At 45.8% G+C, this 15,411-nt stretch overlaps 1 protein-coding gene across 1 annotated transcript in view; it reads right to left on the reverse strand.

Annotated features, from left to right (window-relative positions):
* Positions 1-15,411, reverse strand: part of PLXND1 (plexin D1) — a 139,662-nt gene that overhangs the window by 52,503 nt on the left and 71,748 nt on the right. The window contains exons 15-20 of the mRNA XM_054034801.1: positions 14,993-15,132; positions 13,026-13,193; positions 10,235-10,325; positions 9,530-9,805; positions 8,338-8,487; positions 465-579 (exon numbers count right to left, since the gene is read on the reverse strand). Of these exons, the coding sequence (XP_053890776.1) occupies positions 465-579; positions 8,338-8,487; positions 9,530-9,805; positions 10,235-10,325; positions 13,026-13,193; positions 14,993-15,132 (940 nt within the window). The remainder of the gene's footprint in view (positions 1-464; positions 580-8,337; positions 8,488-9,529; positions 9,806-10,234; positions 10,326-13,025; positions 13,194-14,992; positions 15,133-15,411) is intronic.

The following is a 15,411-nucleotide window of genomic DNA, read 5'->3' on the forward strand; positions in this document are numbered from 1 at the left end:
ATGATGTCCAGGCTGGTAGACTTTGTTGTGTCTGCTCCGGATATGCATCCTTTACTATGGTTAGTAGGGTCTCCATGATTGAGTTCTACCTCTTTTCATTTTTTCCTTCCCTCAGTTATTATATTTTATTTGAATTTGTGTGACAGAGAAAGGGGCTTTAAAATTAACGAAGGGCTCACATACTACAAAACTGAGCTCTAGATACAGTTTGTGGACACTCCACAATTCAGGGGAGTTTGGATTCAGGGCTCAGTCCTGGCCTGTTGTAAATTTCCTAAATTTGGATCTGGGATCAGACTTTAAACAGCCCCAAAGCTCAGAGTTTTTGGATGTGGGGCTTGGGGTGGGACCCATCCTCATATAAAATAAAGTTGGGAGTGTAAATCATCTGAACTTCCATGTGTGCACGCAATGCCACAGAGCTGAAGGGATCAGTATGGCTCAGGGATGTTCCATTCCCTTACCTACGACAGACAGAAGCAGCAGGATACTGCAGATGACTATGGAGACTATGATCGCTGTCTCGCCTCCCCCAAGGTGCAGCATAGCAATCGTCTGGTTGAATTTTCCAACCTGGATCTAGAGAAGAATACAAAGGAAAAAAAGTCACCCAATAAGTTAACAAGCAAATAGGAGATCAGCAGGAACTTGCTACAGGGGGCAAAAGATCACAACAAAAGAACAGAACCGGCAATTTGCTGGCTCAGACGTCTTTAGTCCTCATGTGCGGGTCCAATGTCAGGGCCCATGAGCCAGGCCTGCAGGTGCTCTGTGTGTGTGGAAAGGGCGTGACCTAACAGGCCTGATTCTTCTCCCACATACATCAATGTAAAACAGGAGTAACTTCAGCGGTGTCGCCGGTGTAAAGGGCATGACATACAGCAGATTCAGACCCCCTGCCTCTGTTTGGCCAACTCGCAATGACACACACGTCATGCTGAGGCTCTTGGTTACCAGGCAATATCAGGTGTAAAACTCATGTGGATTCTAGAGATAGTGACCACCATCCAGTGTAGTCAGAGAGAAGCTCCATTAGGTTTTATACAAATTTGATAGGTTCTATCCAGCAGGGGTCCATGGGGCTAAGACGCACAATCCCATTCACTTTATATAGTGAAACCTACCCAAGAGACCAGCCTTATTAAAGAGCTATCTGCTCATGTGGCCAATGCCCAACACCCTCATCTGCATTAGTTATCATTTATATTGTGGTAGTGCCTACACACAGGCTTGAATCAGGGTCAAGGCTGCATTGTGCTAAGTGCAAAATAAAAGGCAATCCTGCCCTGAAGAACTTCCAGTCAAATAGTTACAATTCTTAACCCAGTTCCATAGTACTTTCCACCCAGACCTGCTGAGAATGCAGAACTGCTGCCAGTCAGTGAGAGAAGCGTAAGGAGAATTGAAAGATACTGAGACAAAAGTAAAATTAAAAATGAAAATAACTAATCATAGTACTAACAGGGGACTGATTGTCTTGTGGTTGTGGCACAGGACAGGGAGTCAGGAGACATTGGTTCTACTGCTGGGTCATATGTCACACTTCCTGGGACACCATGGGCAGGGCCGGTGCAACCACTAGGTGAACTAGGCAGTGGCCTAGGGCGGCAAGTGGTTGGGGGCGCCCAGGGCTGTCCTTAGGCATAGGCAGCTGGGTAGAGCACCTGAAAATTTGGGGCACCACTGGGTCTTAGTGTCCACCCCTCTGGTTTTCCTATCCCCGTTCTGACCCTTCCTGCAGGCTCTGAGTCTTTCTGGGAAGGGGATTTAGTAGTTAAAAGAGAAACAAGAGTACTTGTGGCACCTTAGAGACTAACAAATTTATTAGAGCATAAGCTTTCTGTATGCATCCGAAGAAGTGGGTTGTAGTCCACGAAAGCTTATGCTCTAATAAATTTGTTAGTCTCTAAGGTGCCACAAGTACTCCTGTTCTTTTTGCGGATACAGACTAACACGGCTGCTACTCTGAAAAGCCAGCCTGCCAGACCTATTAGCACAACACTGAAACTGTTAAAGAGCCATTCAAGGGGTAATGAAGACATTTAACAGGCATTTGCCAACCCCCAGGTATCTACTGTCAGTTTCTGAATGTACTGACAAAAACAGTTGTGCATGACTGTAATATTTACTCAGAACATGTCAGTCTACAGGACCTTAGTGTAAAATTTGCTTCAAAAATATTTCATTAGTGAGTTGAAGATTATAAAATCACATCTCTAAAAAATCCTTGCATAGATTTTTAGATGTACAATCATCTTTAGCCTTAAATGCTTGGATCTTCAGACATATGGTTTTTTAAATAAATTCTTCAAAAGACCACCCTTATCTAAAATACACTTTAATTACTATAGTAAAAAAACTTACTTCCAAAGTCTTCCTGTCCTTTCTGTCCATCCATTTCTCCCTTCACCTCCTCTCCACCTCCCCCAACCCCCCCCCCCCCCCCCCCCCAAACTGAAGGAAGCAACAGCCCTTTGCTTCCAGATAGCTGGACAAAGAGTTTCCCTTTCTTTACTTCTGACTATCTGATGAACTAGTTTTAAGCAAAATCAGTACCTTTGTAAGATATAAAATCCTTTGTTATGCCTAAAATCTTTGGAAACATATTTTTTAAAGTTGGTGACATTTCATAAACATGTGTATTGTTATGGAGATCACACACAGTAAATTAGTGTTTCCTTTTTCTAAAAGTAATGAACATTGTTATGAACACACTAAATCTCTGTGACTGATTAATTTAAAATAATGTCTGTTTCAGTGAGTTAAATATGTAGTAATCTGGAATGATTACTTTATGAAGGCTTAAGAGAACATTTAAAATATAAAATCAGCTTAGAAATACTGATTAAGAAAATGTAAAACAGAGAAGAGCTGCATCATGGATTCCATAATATTTAATGTCGTATTCAGCAAGACAGTTGACTCACCCTTACTACAAAATTTTTGCAAATAAATGTCTGATAAACTTCAGGGCATATCAAAAAAACCTGTGACTGACATTTTTTTTATTCCCAATTTTAGTGCTTTTAATTAGGTACCTTCTGCACGTCCATTCTGCGTGAGGGAGAGGGTACAGGGGTCTCTGCGGGGAACTGTGACTCTCTGCCACCGTGAGGCAGGCTGGGTGTCTTGTTATTCTTTCTGCCTTGTCCCTCCGCCCACGCCCCCGCAGGGCTGCAAGCTCAGGCTGCCGTCGGGCATAGGGGCACCAGTCTAATAATACTGCATAGGGCCCCATAAATCCTATGGATGGCCCTGAGGGCGCCAAAAAGCGGTGCCCTGGCTCAGCAGGGAGAAGCCGCCTTCTGGAGGCACCAGAGAGCCAGAGCGTTGGCTTGCGGGGCTGGTGAGCCCCAGCCATGGAGGAGCCGGCACAGCACAGGGGGGCAGGAGCCCTGCAAAGGCGGTGGCGCCGCTAGCGGGGAGCAGCCGCACCCCCTGCCCCTCCTCCCCAGGCTGCAGCCTGGCGCCCACCCCAGGGGCTCCTGCAGGCTGCAGCAGATGCATGCGGGCAGAGGCCTCTGTGCGCCCTCCAGGTCCCCCCTCACCACGCTCGGGCTCTACGGCTCCTGGGCATGTGAGCCGCCGCCGGGCCACAGGGCCCTGAGCCTGCTCCGGGAGGGGCAGCGGTGGCTCACACTCCCGGGAGCGGCAGAGCCCGAGCGCGGTGAGGGGGGAGGCCAGGGGGACGCACGGGGGCCTCTGCCCACATGCATTTGCTGCAGGAGCCCCCAGAAGGCAGCTCCTCCCTGCCGAGCTGCTGCAGCGGCCCAAGCCCGACAAAGCCGCTGAGTGGACTCGAGGCAGGGGCCGCCGGGGTGGGGAGGGCTCACAGGAGGGCTGTGCACCCTCCAAGGGAGTTCAAGGGGCGGGGAGGGGGGAACCTGGTCTGGGGAGCAGCCCCTGGGCACAGCTGGCCCCTGGGCAGGCGTGCCCCTGGGGTCTATAAAGGCTTGTTGGGATTTGCCCCTCAATGAACTGATGTTATGAGGGGAGGGGGCGCAAGGTGGAAGTTTCGCCTAGGGCACAAAATATCCTTGCACCGGCTCTCACCATGGGCAATCCCCATGTACCTTAGTTTCCCCACTTGTATAATGGGGAGGCTAAACACTGACCTCATGAGGGATTGTGGGGTTAACTCATTAATGTTTATGGGATAAAAGGGAAAACTAGCATCTTTACAAGAAAGGAAACGTAGGCTCATACCATGGTTTCACTTCTGGAAGCTGAGTTTCACTTCTCCAAAGGAATGAGAAGAAGGAAACTCCAGCAAAAAACAAAGTGAGCTTGAGGAGGGCGGGGTGCAGTGATCTTAAGAAGATCCACTGAACAAACCCATATGGAGAAATGGTTTGAAATAAATCGGATGAAATTCAATAAGGACAAATGTAAAGTACTCCACAAGGAACAATCAATTGGACATATACAAAATTGGAAATGAATGCCTACGAAGGAGTACTGCAGAAAGGGATCTGGGGGTCACAGTGGATCACAACCTAAATATATGAGTCAACAGTGTAACACTGTTGCAAAAAAACAAGCATAATTCTGTGATCTATCAGCAGGAGTGTTGTAAAGACATGAGAAGTAATTCTTCCCCTTTACTCCACAGTGATAAGGCCTCAACTGGAGTATTGTGTCCAGTTCTGGGAGCCACACTTCAGGAAAGATGTGAATAAACTGGAGAAAGTATAGAGGTGTCATAACTATAAAGGGAAGGGTAACAGCCCTCCTGTGTACAGTACTATAAAATCCCTCCTGGCCAGAGACTCCAAAATCCTTTTACCTGTAAAGGGTTAAGAAGCTCAGGTAATCTGGCTGACACCTGACCCAAAGGACCAATAAGGGGACAAGATACTTTCAAATCTTGGTGGGGGGAAGGCTTTTGTTTGTACTCGTTGTTTTGGGGGTTGTTCGCTCTTGGAACTAAGAGGGACCAGACATCAATCCATGCTCTCCAAATCTTCTGAACAAGTCTCTCATATTTCAAACTTGTAAGTAACAGCCGGGCAAGGTGTGTTAGGTTTATCTTTGTTTTCTCAACTTGTAAATGTACCTTTTGCTAGAGGGTTTACCTCTGTTTGCTGTAACTTTGTACCCAAGGCTAGAGGGGGTTCCTCTGGGCTCTTTGAATTTGATTACCCTGTAAAGTTATTTTCCATCCTGATTTTACAGAGATGATTTTTTACCTTTCTTTCTTTAATTAAAAGCCTTCTTTTTAAGAACCTGATTGATTTTTCCTTGTTTTAAGATCCAAGGGGTTTGGATTGGTGTTCACCAGGGAATTGGTGGAAGAGTCTCTCAAGGCTACCCAGAGAGGGAAAGGTTTTTGGGAGGAAGACAGAGTTTCCCAAATAACTCATAAATCATTTGGGTGGTGGCAGCAAAAGCAGATCTAAGCTGATAGTTAAGCTTAGAGGTTTTCATGCAGGTCCCCACATCTGTACCCTAAAGTTCAGAGTGGGGAAGGAACCTTGAGAAGAGGAGAGAAACAAAAATGATTAGAAGTCTAGAAAACATGATCTATGAGGAAGATTGAAAAAACTGAGTTTGTTTAGTCTGGTGAAGAGAAGACTGAGGAGGGACATGATAACAGTTTTCAAGTACATAAAAGGTTGTTACAAAGAGGAGGGTGAAAAATTGTTCTTCTTAATCTCTGAGACTAGGACAAGAAGCAATGGGCTTAAATTGCAGCAAGGGAGGTTTAGGTTGGACATTAGAAAAATCTTACTGTCAGGGTAGTTAAGTACTGGAACAAATTACCTAGGGAGGTTGTGGAATCTCCATCATTGGAGGTTTTTAAGAACAGGTTAGACAAACACTTGTGAGGGATGGTCATGTTATGACTTAATCCTGTCTTGAGTGCATTTAACCCTCTTATCTATACTCCTATTGAATCCAATGTGCCACCAGGTGGTTTTTTAGATGAGATTTATTTCAATTACAAAAGACGCCAAAAATCAGTGGTTTTCGATGGCAGGAATTTACTAGTACCCTGGTGGTGTAAAATGTTCTTGAGTAACATGATAGCCCTGTTGTAGCTGGCAAGGAAGGGACTCTAAAGCTGGCTTTCTTGCTTATATTAGAAAAAATGTTTACAGAAGGCAGAGATTCCCTGAGCACATACACACACCCCTCTTTACAGGCTTTATGCATCTATTGAGGGTGTTCATCAGACAGCCACTATAAAGCAATACACATTGTAGTGAGGTTTTCATGTGTTTTGTCTAAAAAAGTTCATTTTACATTCTGGATTTTTTATTCTAGCCAACCTGGCCCAAATTTGCATTATTGCCAGGAGCAGAAATCCCAGTTTCAGTGTTTAAATGATTCTGCAGTGAACTAAAATGGGTTTGAAGGTCCCTTAAGGCCTTTTGGATTTTTTGTACAGATCTATTAAAAATCCATTTTATAGGTACAAACTATTGGCCAGAGTGCATTTGAGTCAGGGTTAAATGTGGTTTCCTTACTTTACCACAGAGTGGGGGTGTAGAGTTCGATTCTGCTGTAGGACAAAATTCTGCTGTCAGAGCAACATCTCTGACATGTTGCTCTCCCTACGTGGGCAGAACGTCCATTGACTTTATGGGAGACTTGCAGTGAGGGGTCATCATCAGGATCAGGAGAATTTCACCCATACTGAGCCACAATTTTAAAGGGCAGCCTTCCTTTGTGCAGAAACAGCTGCACTCACTCACAATTAATTATGGGTGCAAGTCCTACCATTTAGACAGCTGTATGAAACTCATATTTAGCCATCCAAATGGAAGGATTTGCCCCAGTATCTATTTGCACCTCTACTGCAGGTACACTGCTAATAACCAGATGTGACTTTAGTAACATGTATCATCCCCTTGTTTATCTACATTCTGGGCACCTCCAAGGCATTAACCAGAAAGCTTGCTGTTGAAACCAAAGCTAGCAAGATGTGTATCACAAGACCAGGATTTTTCTAAAATAAGAATTTTCTGTTTTTCGGTTCCCACTAAAAAGAAAAAAAAGAATTTCCCTGTTTTCATTAACTATGGCTTAGGAAATCCTGGGTTCTGCTACTTCTGCATTTGTTTGTTTTGATTTTGCATAGAACGTCAAGCACAAAGGCCATAAGCAATGAATAAAGAGCCTCCCCCCACAGAAGCAGTGGGGTTTCTTCTGAAGTACTCTGTTTCTGTGGAACATCAGGCCACACATTCTTCAAATCTCTCTGCACTCTTCCTACCCCCTAAGCCACAAGTCCCTGCAAATTTATTATGAACACATTTACTGGAAAAAGCATCAGCGGGGATGGAGTCTACAGGTTCTCAGGCGGGTGAGACAGGTGGAGACATTGTCTCCAACTGTGAACAGCTTTAATCTCACCCCTGAGGAGCCAAGGGCTATAAATGAAGTGAAAGCTGAAGGCAAAGGCATACAATTAGGGACGCCCTCTGGAAAAAAGGAGTAAGGAACAATAGTAAAGCCACAAACGCAAACCCTCCCAAGAACAGTTGAGAGCTGCTTTGACATCAGAACGGCCTTGGAGCCTGTCCCTGGAGTTCCATCAGACCGAGACGGGCCAGTGAGATGATCTAGTGCTGGGGAAAGATGCCAGATCGATGGCCCTGGGGACGACTGAATTCCTCTTTTTATCTGCAGAGCTGCTGCAGATGGGCAGTGGCAATGTGAGCTTCCCAGCACTGCCCCCTCCACTGCACTCCTCTGCCACTACAGGACTGAGAGGGGCATTCAGGTCTGCATTCCCATTCAATCCTCGCTCGTCTGCTGACACTGATAACAAAGGGGCCCGACAACTAGTAACTGGGCTGGCAACCATTAAACTCATTTCACATGAGCCATTCAAAGAAAAACCTTTTAGTGGAGAAGGATCAAGTGACAGTGGGATTTTACACTCATTGCTGGAACTGTGGGACTTCCCTCTACAGCTTATAGTGAAAACAGTCAGTTCTCAAATGAACCCACCAGGACCAAGTGCCATCATTTGGCTGTCAGCGCCCCAGAACCTGCAGGGAAATGGCTGCCTTCTCCATGCTTTAGATGTCACAGAATCATTAGGCCAAATCCTGAGAGGTGCTCAGCCCCATGGAAGGCACTGGTGCTCAGCACTGGCCAGTATTTCACCCACAGAGAGGAGACGTGGAAAAGACCTCTCCATTCATCTAGTCCACCCCTCTTCAGCCATTGCAGAATTGTTCCCAGCGGTGTGTTCACTTCGTGCTTTGCACAGGTGAGTGCTAAGGGAATCCTGAGGCTAACATGAGGGTTCCCTGGTATATTAAGTTCAACACACTGAGCGCTCTCGTCCTGCAAGCTCAGACGGTCCTGGCTTGTGGCACTCACCGTCACGGGCAGCTGTCTTTCCGATGTGCTCAGTGACTCGTTGACTGAGCAGTGAATGACTTTGTCTGAAACAATCTGTATCTCACAAGAAAGGAGGCCAATTTTCACTTGGTACTCATCGCTTTCCAGGCTTAGGTTGTCAGGCTCTTTCTAATTACAAAAACAAAACCAGGACAACAAAGTGAATTAGTCAGTCCCCAGAGCGCCAGGCCCACTTGCAATGGCTTCTTTGTGGAAGCCCTAGTAAACTTCCTGTACCTCCTGCCACCAGTCAGCCCTGGGAAAGCCCTCCCTCTTCGCTGACATCTTCCATTTTTCCAACATTCCATGGGACATCCAACCTCCGCCCATTCCTCATTTTCCTGTTTCCAGTCCCTCGTTGTCTCTCAGTGTGGCGCATGGAATGGACAAACGCCCTGACAAAGCCTGGAAAATACTGTCTTTGATCTGCCCTGGTTGTGCATGGCAAATACATATCAGAGAGACTATATAGGGAGGGAGAGAAACGGGGTGGGAAGTCCTAGATAGCTTGTGGATGGCTGCATTATATTAGAGAGAGAGGCAGAAAGTATTTTTGAAGTATGCTTCACTCAGTGAGGACATTCTACAACAAACGAGGGTTTTTAAACTTTTACATTGTCCAAACCACTCAGTCTTGGTTTGCTCCGACTTCCTTGTTAATTTAACTCAGTAGCCATCAAAGATGAATTCAGAGCCCATTTCTACAAGAACCAATCTCTACAATCATGGACATTAGATATGGAAAAGACCCTTTGGTCACTTGGTCTGTTCCAACTATATCCAGTGCTTTATCTCCCTCCTTGCTGCTACATCCTTCAAATACAGTACGAGGGTATCATAATCCATCTCCCTATGGTATCACTTGGTCAAGCTACATACTCCAACACCATAATTTGTTCAGTAGGAGACTGCAGGCTCATCAGAACTTAGTATTACCTTTGGGAATGAGCTGTCCACTCCTCTGTGAGTTTCTTCCCCCTTAGCCCCTACCTACACCCATCCTTCCTTTAACCCCTCAGACCTTCTCTCTATTGCATTTATAAGGCACTCATCACGCGCTATGGTATCTAGGCACCCTACCCACTGAAGAACCTCACAGTGAGAAAATGGTGACATCCTAGTGTAAAGTCTTATTGCCAAGAATCCAGGATGCCCTGTGTTAGTCTCTTACATGTATAACCAGAGTCAGGGGTTCCCCGGGATGATGCTTGATCCATTTCTCCTTCTTGGCTGTGAAGAACTGGGGGTCGGCGTAGTACTCCAGGCTGAACTTGCTGGTGTGCTGGGCCTCCTCGGGGTACATGTACTCATCGGGAGCCAGCCTGTCGTCCGTGTAGAGGCGTCCATTGATGTAGAAGTCCACCGGTGCTGGCTTGCTCCCCACAGTGAGGTTGGAGGCAGCTGGAGAGGGGCAGGTAATCATAGTGTCGGTGTGAACCTTACAGTTCTGAAAGCAGGAAAGAGCATGCGCATCAAAAATGGATAAACCCAAGTCTCAGTCATGTGTCAGCAAACGTTCTGAGAGACCCAGAGCCCTCAAGCAGCTGCAGCTACCTCAGATAGGACAGCTTCATTTAGTCATTGATTGACAGGCAACTGTGTGCACCAACAGCCGGACACTATTTAGCACCAGGCACCTTGATGGCACTGAAAACATTAATAATAATAATTACAGTGCATGGGCATAACTTAGGTCTGTCATTCTTCTGAGCTAAGGAACTTAACATTCATCCCAGTCACAGCCCCATCAGCAGCAAGGGTTAGAGACCAGGTCCATTGCTTTTATAGATGGTACATTATTATTCAGAATGTCCCCAGTCACCAGGCAGACAACCTGGTTCAGTGTCTTTGTGCTACATTAATGCAGGACGCTTACTGTTTGTTCTTTCCCGATGCTGTGAACCACCATTGACACATTCTGAACCATCAAAAATCCGTGTCCTTCCAGAGTGATGATCCTGCCTCCACTGGGAAAATAAGAAAGAGGTGAGAAAGGGAGTGCACGTATCACTGACAACATATATGCTGCCGAACTAACTAGATATAGGCAGGAAAAATGCTGAATATAATATATATATATAAAAATACTGAAAATCCTGTGCTGCTGCTGAATATTCAGGGAATAGCATATTGTTTCAGTAATGGACATGTGATGATTACAGCAGAGCAGGTTACCCAGGGACCAGTAATGTAAGGGTTAACACATAACTAGCTCAATACTTAGATGAATTAGGATTTACTCTTTTTTTTAGCTCAGCAAAGAAAGGCTAAGTCCTGGGCGGGCCAAGCAGCCCCTTAATGCATTAATGCCCATTCTGCATTTTTCAAACAGGTTTTTTTTATTTAGGGGAAAAAAACTGTGACAATTCGTTTGTGTTTTGGACCTGCCACCTGTGGCATGAGGCGCTGTCAATGTGGATGCAATTAAAGAGCGTGATGAGATGGCTGGGGCACACGCCTCTCTGGGAGGGAGGGAGGAGTGGCTTGTGTCTTCAGTTGAACAGCAATTGCACCCAGGCTTTGCCCTGCATGTGGCTTTTCATTTCCCCCATTTCATGTTCTATTTGCTTTAATGACACGGTGATATCAAGTAACTAGTTTGGGAAGTCGGGGGAGGGTAGTGATTTATCCCCTAATCTCCAACAGGCTCAATATATTCAGTGCCTTATGTCTCGTGCCTTTATAGTCTGGGCCTTCTTAAGCCCTTAAAACTGCTATAGATCGTAGTATATTGTTGTTACAGATGTTTATTGTCCCTGTTAAGCTCTTGCCACGTCTGTGTAATTGTTTGGGATCCGTGGCCTTTTAAAACAACTTTACTCCTCATCATACCGATCATTTTAGCAATGCCATAAATGAAATGAGATCTAACTATTTGCTGAGTTACTGGTACTTCATGATCACACCTACAGCAACATATTAGTATTGAGAGAATTCACAAGTAACCCTACAATAACAAATCAGTGTGAACAATATTCACAAGTAACCCTACAAAACAAACCACTATGTACAGCCCAACCCTTGTGAGTAGCTCTGCATTAACAGAGAGTGTAGTGTGTACGCACCAGGAGAAAACAACTTCCATCAAATTTCCAACATTCTATTATTTGGAAACCAAAGAAAGTTTAAAAAACAGTTTCCAATTGAATGAGAAATGCCCTGGTGGGCTCCTTTTTGGATGTAAGCCTCTACATTTTGTAGCTGTCGCTCTGTGTTTAGATACAACTATTGCCATTCATCAGTCTTGAGACGGATAAAACTCCACGTGAGAAGTTGAGGGTTGGGTGTATCACTGATGTGCATGCTCAGACAGCCTGTAACCTAGGTATTGCACTTGTGATCTGCGTCATGGTTCTGCTAGGCAGGCTGTAGATAGCATTGGACTGTTGTAGTCTTGGTAGCCTGCATTTACTTTCTGAGGGTGTTGCTTTCATGGCATTTTGGAGAGGAAGCTCAGGTGCTGGATTCTCAGATTTCTGTGGTCAGACTCAGGCTCTGCATTTTCAGATTCTACTGCTAAGTGAGCTGGGATTTCACAGAGAAACCCAAAAGCAACAGGAAGTTTAGAGGCTCTGGGGAGACCAATGAAACCAAAGTAACATGCTTTAAAGTGAAAAGTGGTGGCATTCGGAGCCATTTAAACCCAAAATTACAAATCTCAGCTGATGGCCTGCAGTGTTATTGCCAGTCAGAATCCTAAGACTCAGAGGGTATGTCTGCATTGCAATAAAACACCCATGGCTGGCCCATGTCAGCTGATTCGGGCTTGCAGGGCTCAGGCTGTTGGCTATAAAATTGCAGTGTAGATGTTTGGGCTGCAGCCCAGGGGGCTGGGACCCTCCCCACTCTCCGTGGGGTTTCAGGGAGGGATAGCTCAGTGGTTTGAGCATTACCCTGCTAAACCCAGGGTTGTGAGTTCAATCCTTGAGGGGGCCACTTAGGGATCTGGGGAAAATCAGTACTTGGTCTTGCTAGTGAAGGCAGGGGGCTGGACTCAATGACCTCTCGGGGTCCCTTCCAGCTATAGGAGATATATACATTCATTCCCATTTTATAGCCCCGCAGCCTGAGCCGGTTGATGTTCCAGCCACGGGTGTTTTATTGCAGTATAGACGTCGGCCCCCACTTGAACTTCCACAAGGCACCTAAACGGTGTAGAGGAAGACAGGTAGTAAAGTTACTAAGGATGACAGTCAATGCTTTTCTTCCATTTTCTGTGTGAATTTCAGAGAAACTTGCTAGAACTAGGCCCACAGACAGCAGGTGTCTGCATAACTCCTCTATGTAGCTCTGCCAATGCACCACAGTCCTGAGCTGTGATAGCTCCTGGTATTCCAACCCTGGGGACACCACACTGCTCTGCCAAAGCACCTCAGTCCTGACCTGCAACATCCTCAGACATTCTTCCCCTGAGGTCACTGTTCAGCTCTGCACCTCAGTTGTGACCAGCAGCACCCCACTTCAATCTCAGGGTCAAACAGCTGTGTCTATGCACCCTCACTCAGATCTGCAGCACCTCTGTTGTTCCAGTCCTGCTAGCTCTTCACTTTGATGAGTACTACCTTCACGTTTGCATTCAGCAAAATAAACAACACATTTCAATGACCACACAGGGAAGGGGAGGGTCTCTAGAGACTCTGACTTCTCCACCAGTGCAGGGATCTCACCTGATCTGACTCCTTGTCGGGTTGATATCTGTTATAATCGGGTTTCTCTCATACTTGAATGTGATGTTATCATTGATGCAAGACTTGTTCTCAAACTGGACGCAGAGTCGCACAGCCATAGTGAGCTCCACGGCCGGCATGGTGCATGTGATGGTGGTAGCAGTTCGGCTGGAAAGAGAAAGACATAGCAAGCTGCAGAGCACAACAGCTGAACAAAGAGTGCATGACATGAGGCAGCAGAGACCTATTCCCACAGCCCCAATGTTGGCAGCGAGGTGAAGGCCTCAGGTTTGGCATTCGGCTGCAGCAAGCAGCACAAAGCCATGTAGCTGCTCCACACCTCCAATAATGGCTTTGTCTTTTGAGAGTGCTTTTAACAGTGGAAATACTTTGCACTCTAGATGCTTCCCACTGGAGGATATCAAAGCACCAACGAACAACAATGGATTTCATCTCACAATTCCCATTCCCATGGGAGAGGTACTATGATCAGCATTTTGCAGGTGAGGAAACCGAGGCACAGAGAGATTAAGGCCAATGATATAAAAACTGGCAGCTGATTTGGGATATCTCCTCTTTTGGCAACCTGACATGAGACACCTTGGTGCTCCCAAAATGGAGGCACCCAACATTGTTATTTTTTACAGCATCAAATAGTGTGCCTTGCAGTACAATAAATAGCATAAGGTCCTTGCCCTGAGAAGCTTACAATTGAAATGACAAGATGCAACACAGAGACAAGAAAACGGTGGGGTGGGGATGGCAAAGGACAGACAGTGGACCCTATAACAAGACCACATGATTACTCAGCAAGGGTGCGTGCACAGAATGGCTAAATTTATTTAATCTGGGGTTAAAATATATATAGAATTTGTTTAAAATAAGTACATTTAAAATTATTGGCCGCTTTAAATTTTTTTTTAGCCTAGGCAGCTTGACCAATGCCCCATTGCAAGTGTCTGACAGAGCTGGGACTAGAAGCAGGACCACCTAACTCCTAGGGCTGTGTATAACCACAAGACTACATAGGACCCAGAGTACTTTACCAACTGTACGTATCACCTCTGCCACTGCTGAGCCACTGCACCTCAGTAATAACTGGCAATATGCAATATACAAAAACCTGTAGGAGAACACTTCAATCTCCCTGGATACACAATAGCAGATTTAAAGGTAGCCATCCTGCAGCAAAAAAACTTCAGGACCAGACTTCAAAGAGAAACTGCTGAGCTTCAGTTCATCTGCAAATTTGACACCATCAGCTCAGAATTAAACAAAGACTGTGAATGGCTAGCCAACTACAAAAGCAGTTTCTCCTCCCTGGGTGTTCATACCTCAACTGCTAGAAGAGGGCCTCATCCTCCCTGATGGAACTAACCTCATTATCTCTAGCCTGACTCACTCTTGCTTGCATATTTATACCTGCCTCTGGAAATTTCCACTACATGCATCCGACGAAGTGGGTATTCACCCACGAAAGCTCATGCTCCAATACGTCTGTTAGTCTATAAGGTGCCACAGGACTCTTTGCTGCTTTTACAGATCCAGACTAACACGGCTACCCCTCTGATACTCAGTAATAACTATGACTCTTAACTTCCTGCATTTGTCCTACAGGAGAAACTCACTACATCCTTAAGTCAAGTGGCCACATGACAACTCAATGTTACCACACTTGCAAAGCACAAGGCTGCTCATGACAACTGGGATGGAGGAGGGGGCAGCTTAGTGGATAAATTTGGATGCTACTTTTAGGAAGGTGACATTGGCTCCTTGGCTGTAAGCCATCATGCCAGCTGGCAGCATTGCTCAATGGACTCCCTCTGAACGCCAACTCTCTGATCAATTGCTATAACAATATGATCCTTCCTAGTAGCTGAGGCTCTTAGACTCCTGCTCACTGGTGCATCTACAGCAAGTCCTAAGTGCCAGCCCAATAACACAGGTCATCTCCAGACAGCACTTACGTGAGGTTTGTGCACTGTTTAGTGCTATTGACCAGGATGCGGAGATCAGATCCTACGCTGAGATTACTCCCTCTGATGGTTACTTTGGTGCCTCCAGCTTTAGGGCCAGCACCTGGAGCCACGGACTGCACCTCAGGGAGCTAGAAAAAGAAAGGGGAAAGAAAGGTGAGATTTTTCAGCAGTTTCCTAACCCCAATAACCCTATTACGTGGCAATCTGGACGTGAGTTCCATTTTAGTGTCAGATGTTGCCAGTGCTGTAACACCACCACAGAGAGAGATCTATCTGGCTCATTTTCCAAACAAAGAGAGAGACCAAATCACACAGGCTACTTACACCTCTCTGAAGCGAAGAGCGGAGCCACCCTCCAGGCCTCCAATCTACAGATATACCTGAGTCCTAGTCTAAAAACCACAGAT

Source organism: Malaclemys terrapin, chromosome 7, assembly GCF_027887155.1.
Source record: "Malaclemys terrapin pileata isolate rMalTer1 chromosome 7, rMalTer1.hap1, whole genome shotgun sequence".
Lineage (NCBI taxonomy): Eukaryota > Metazoa > Chordata > Testudines > Emydidae > Malaclemys > Malaclemys terrapin.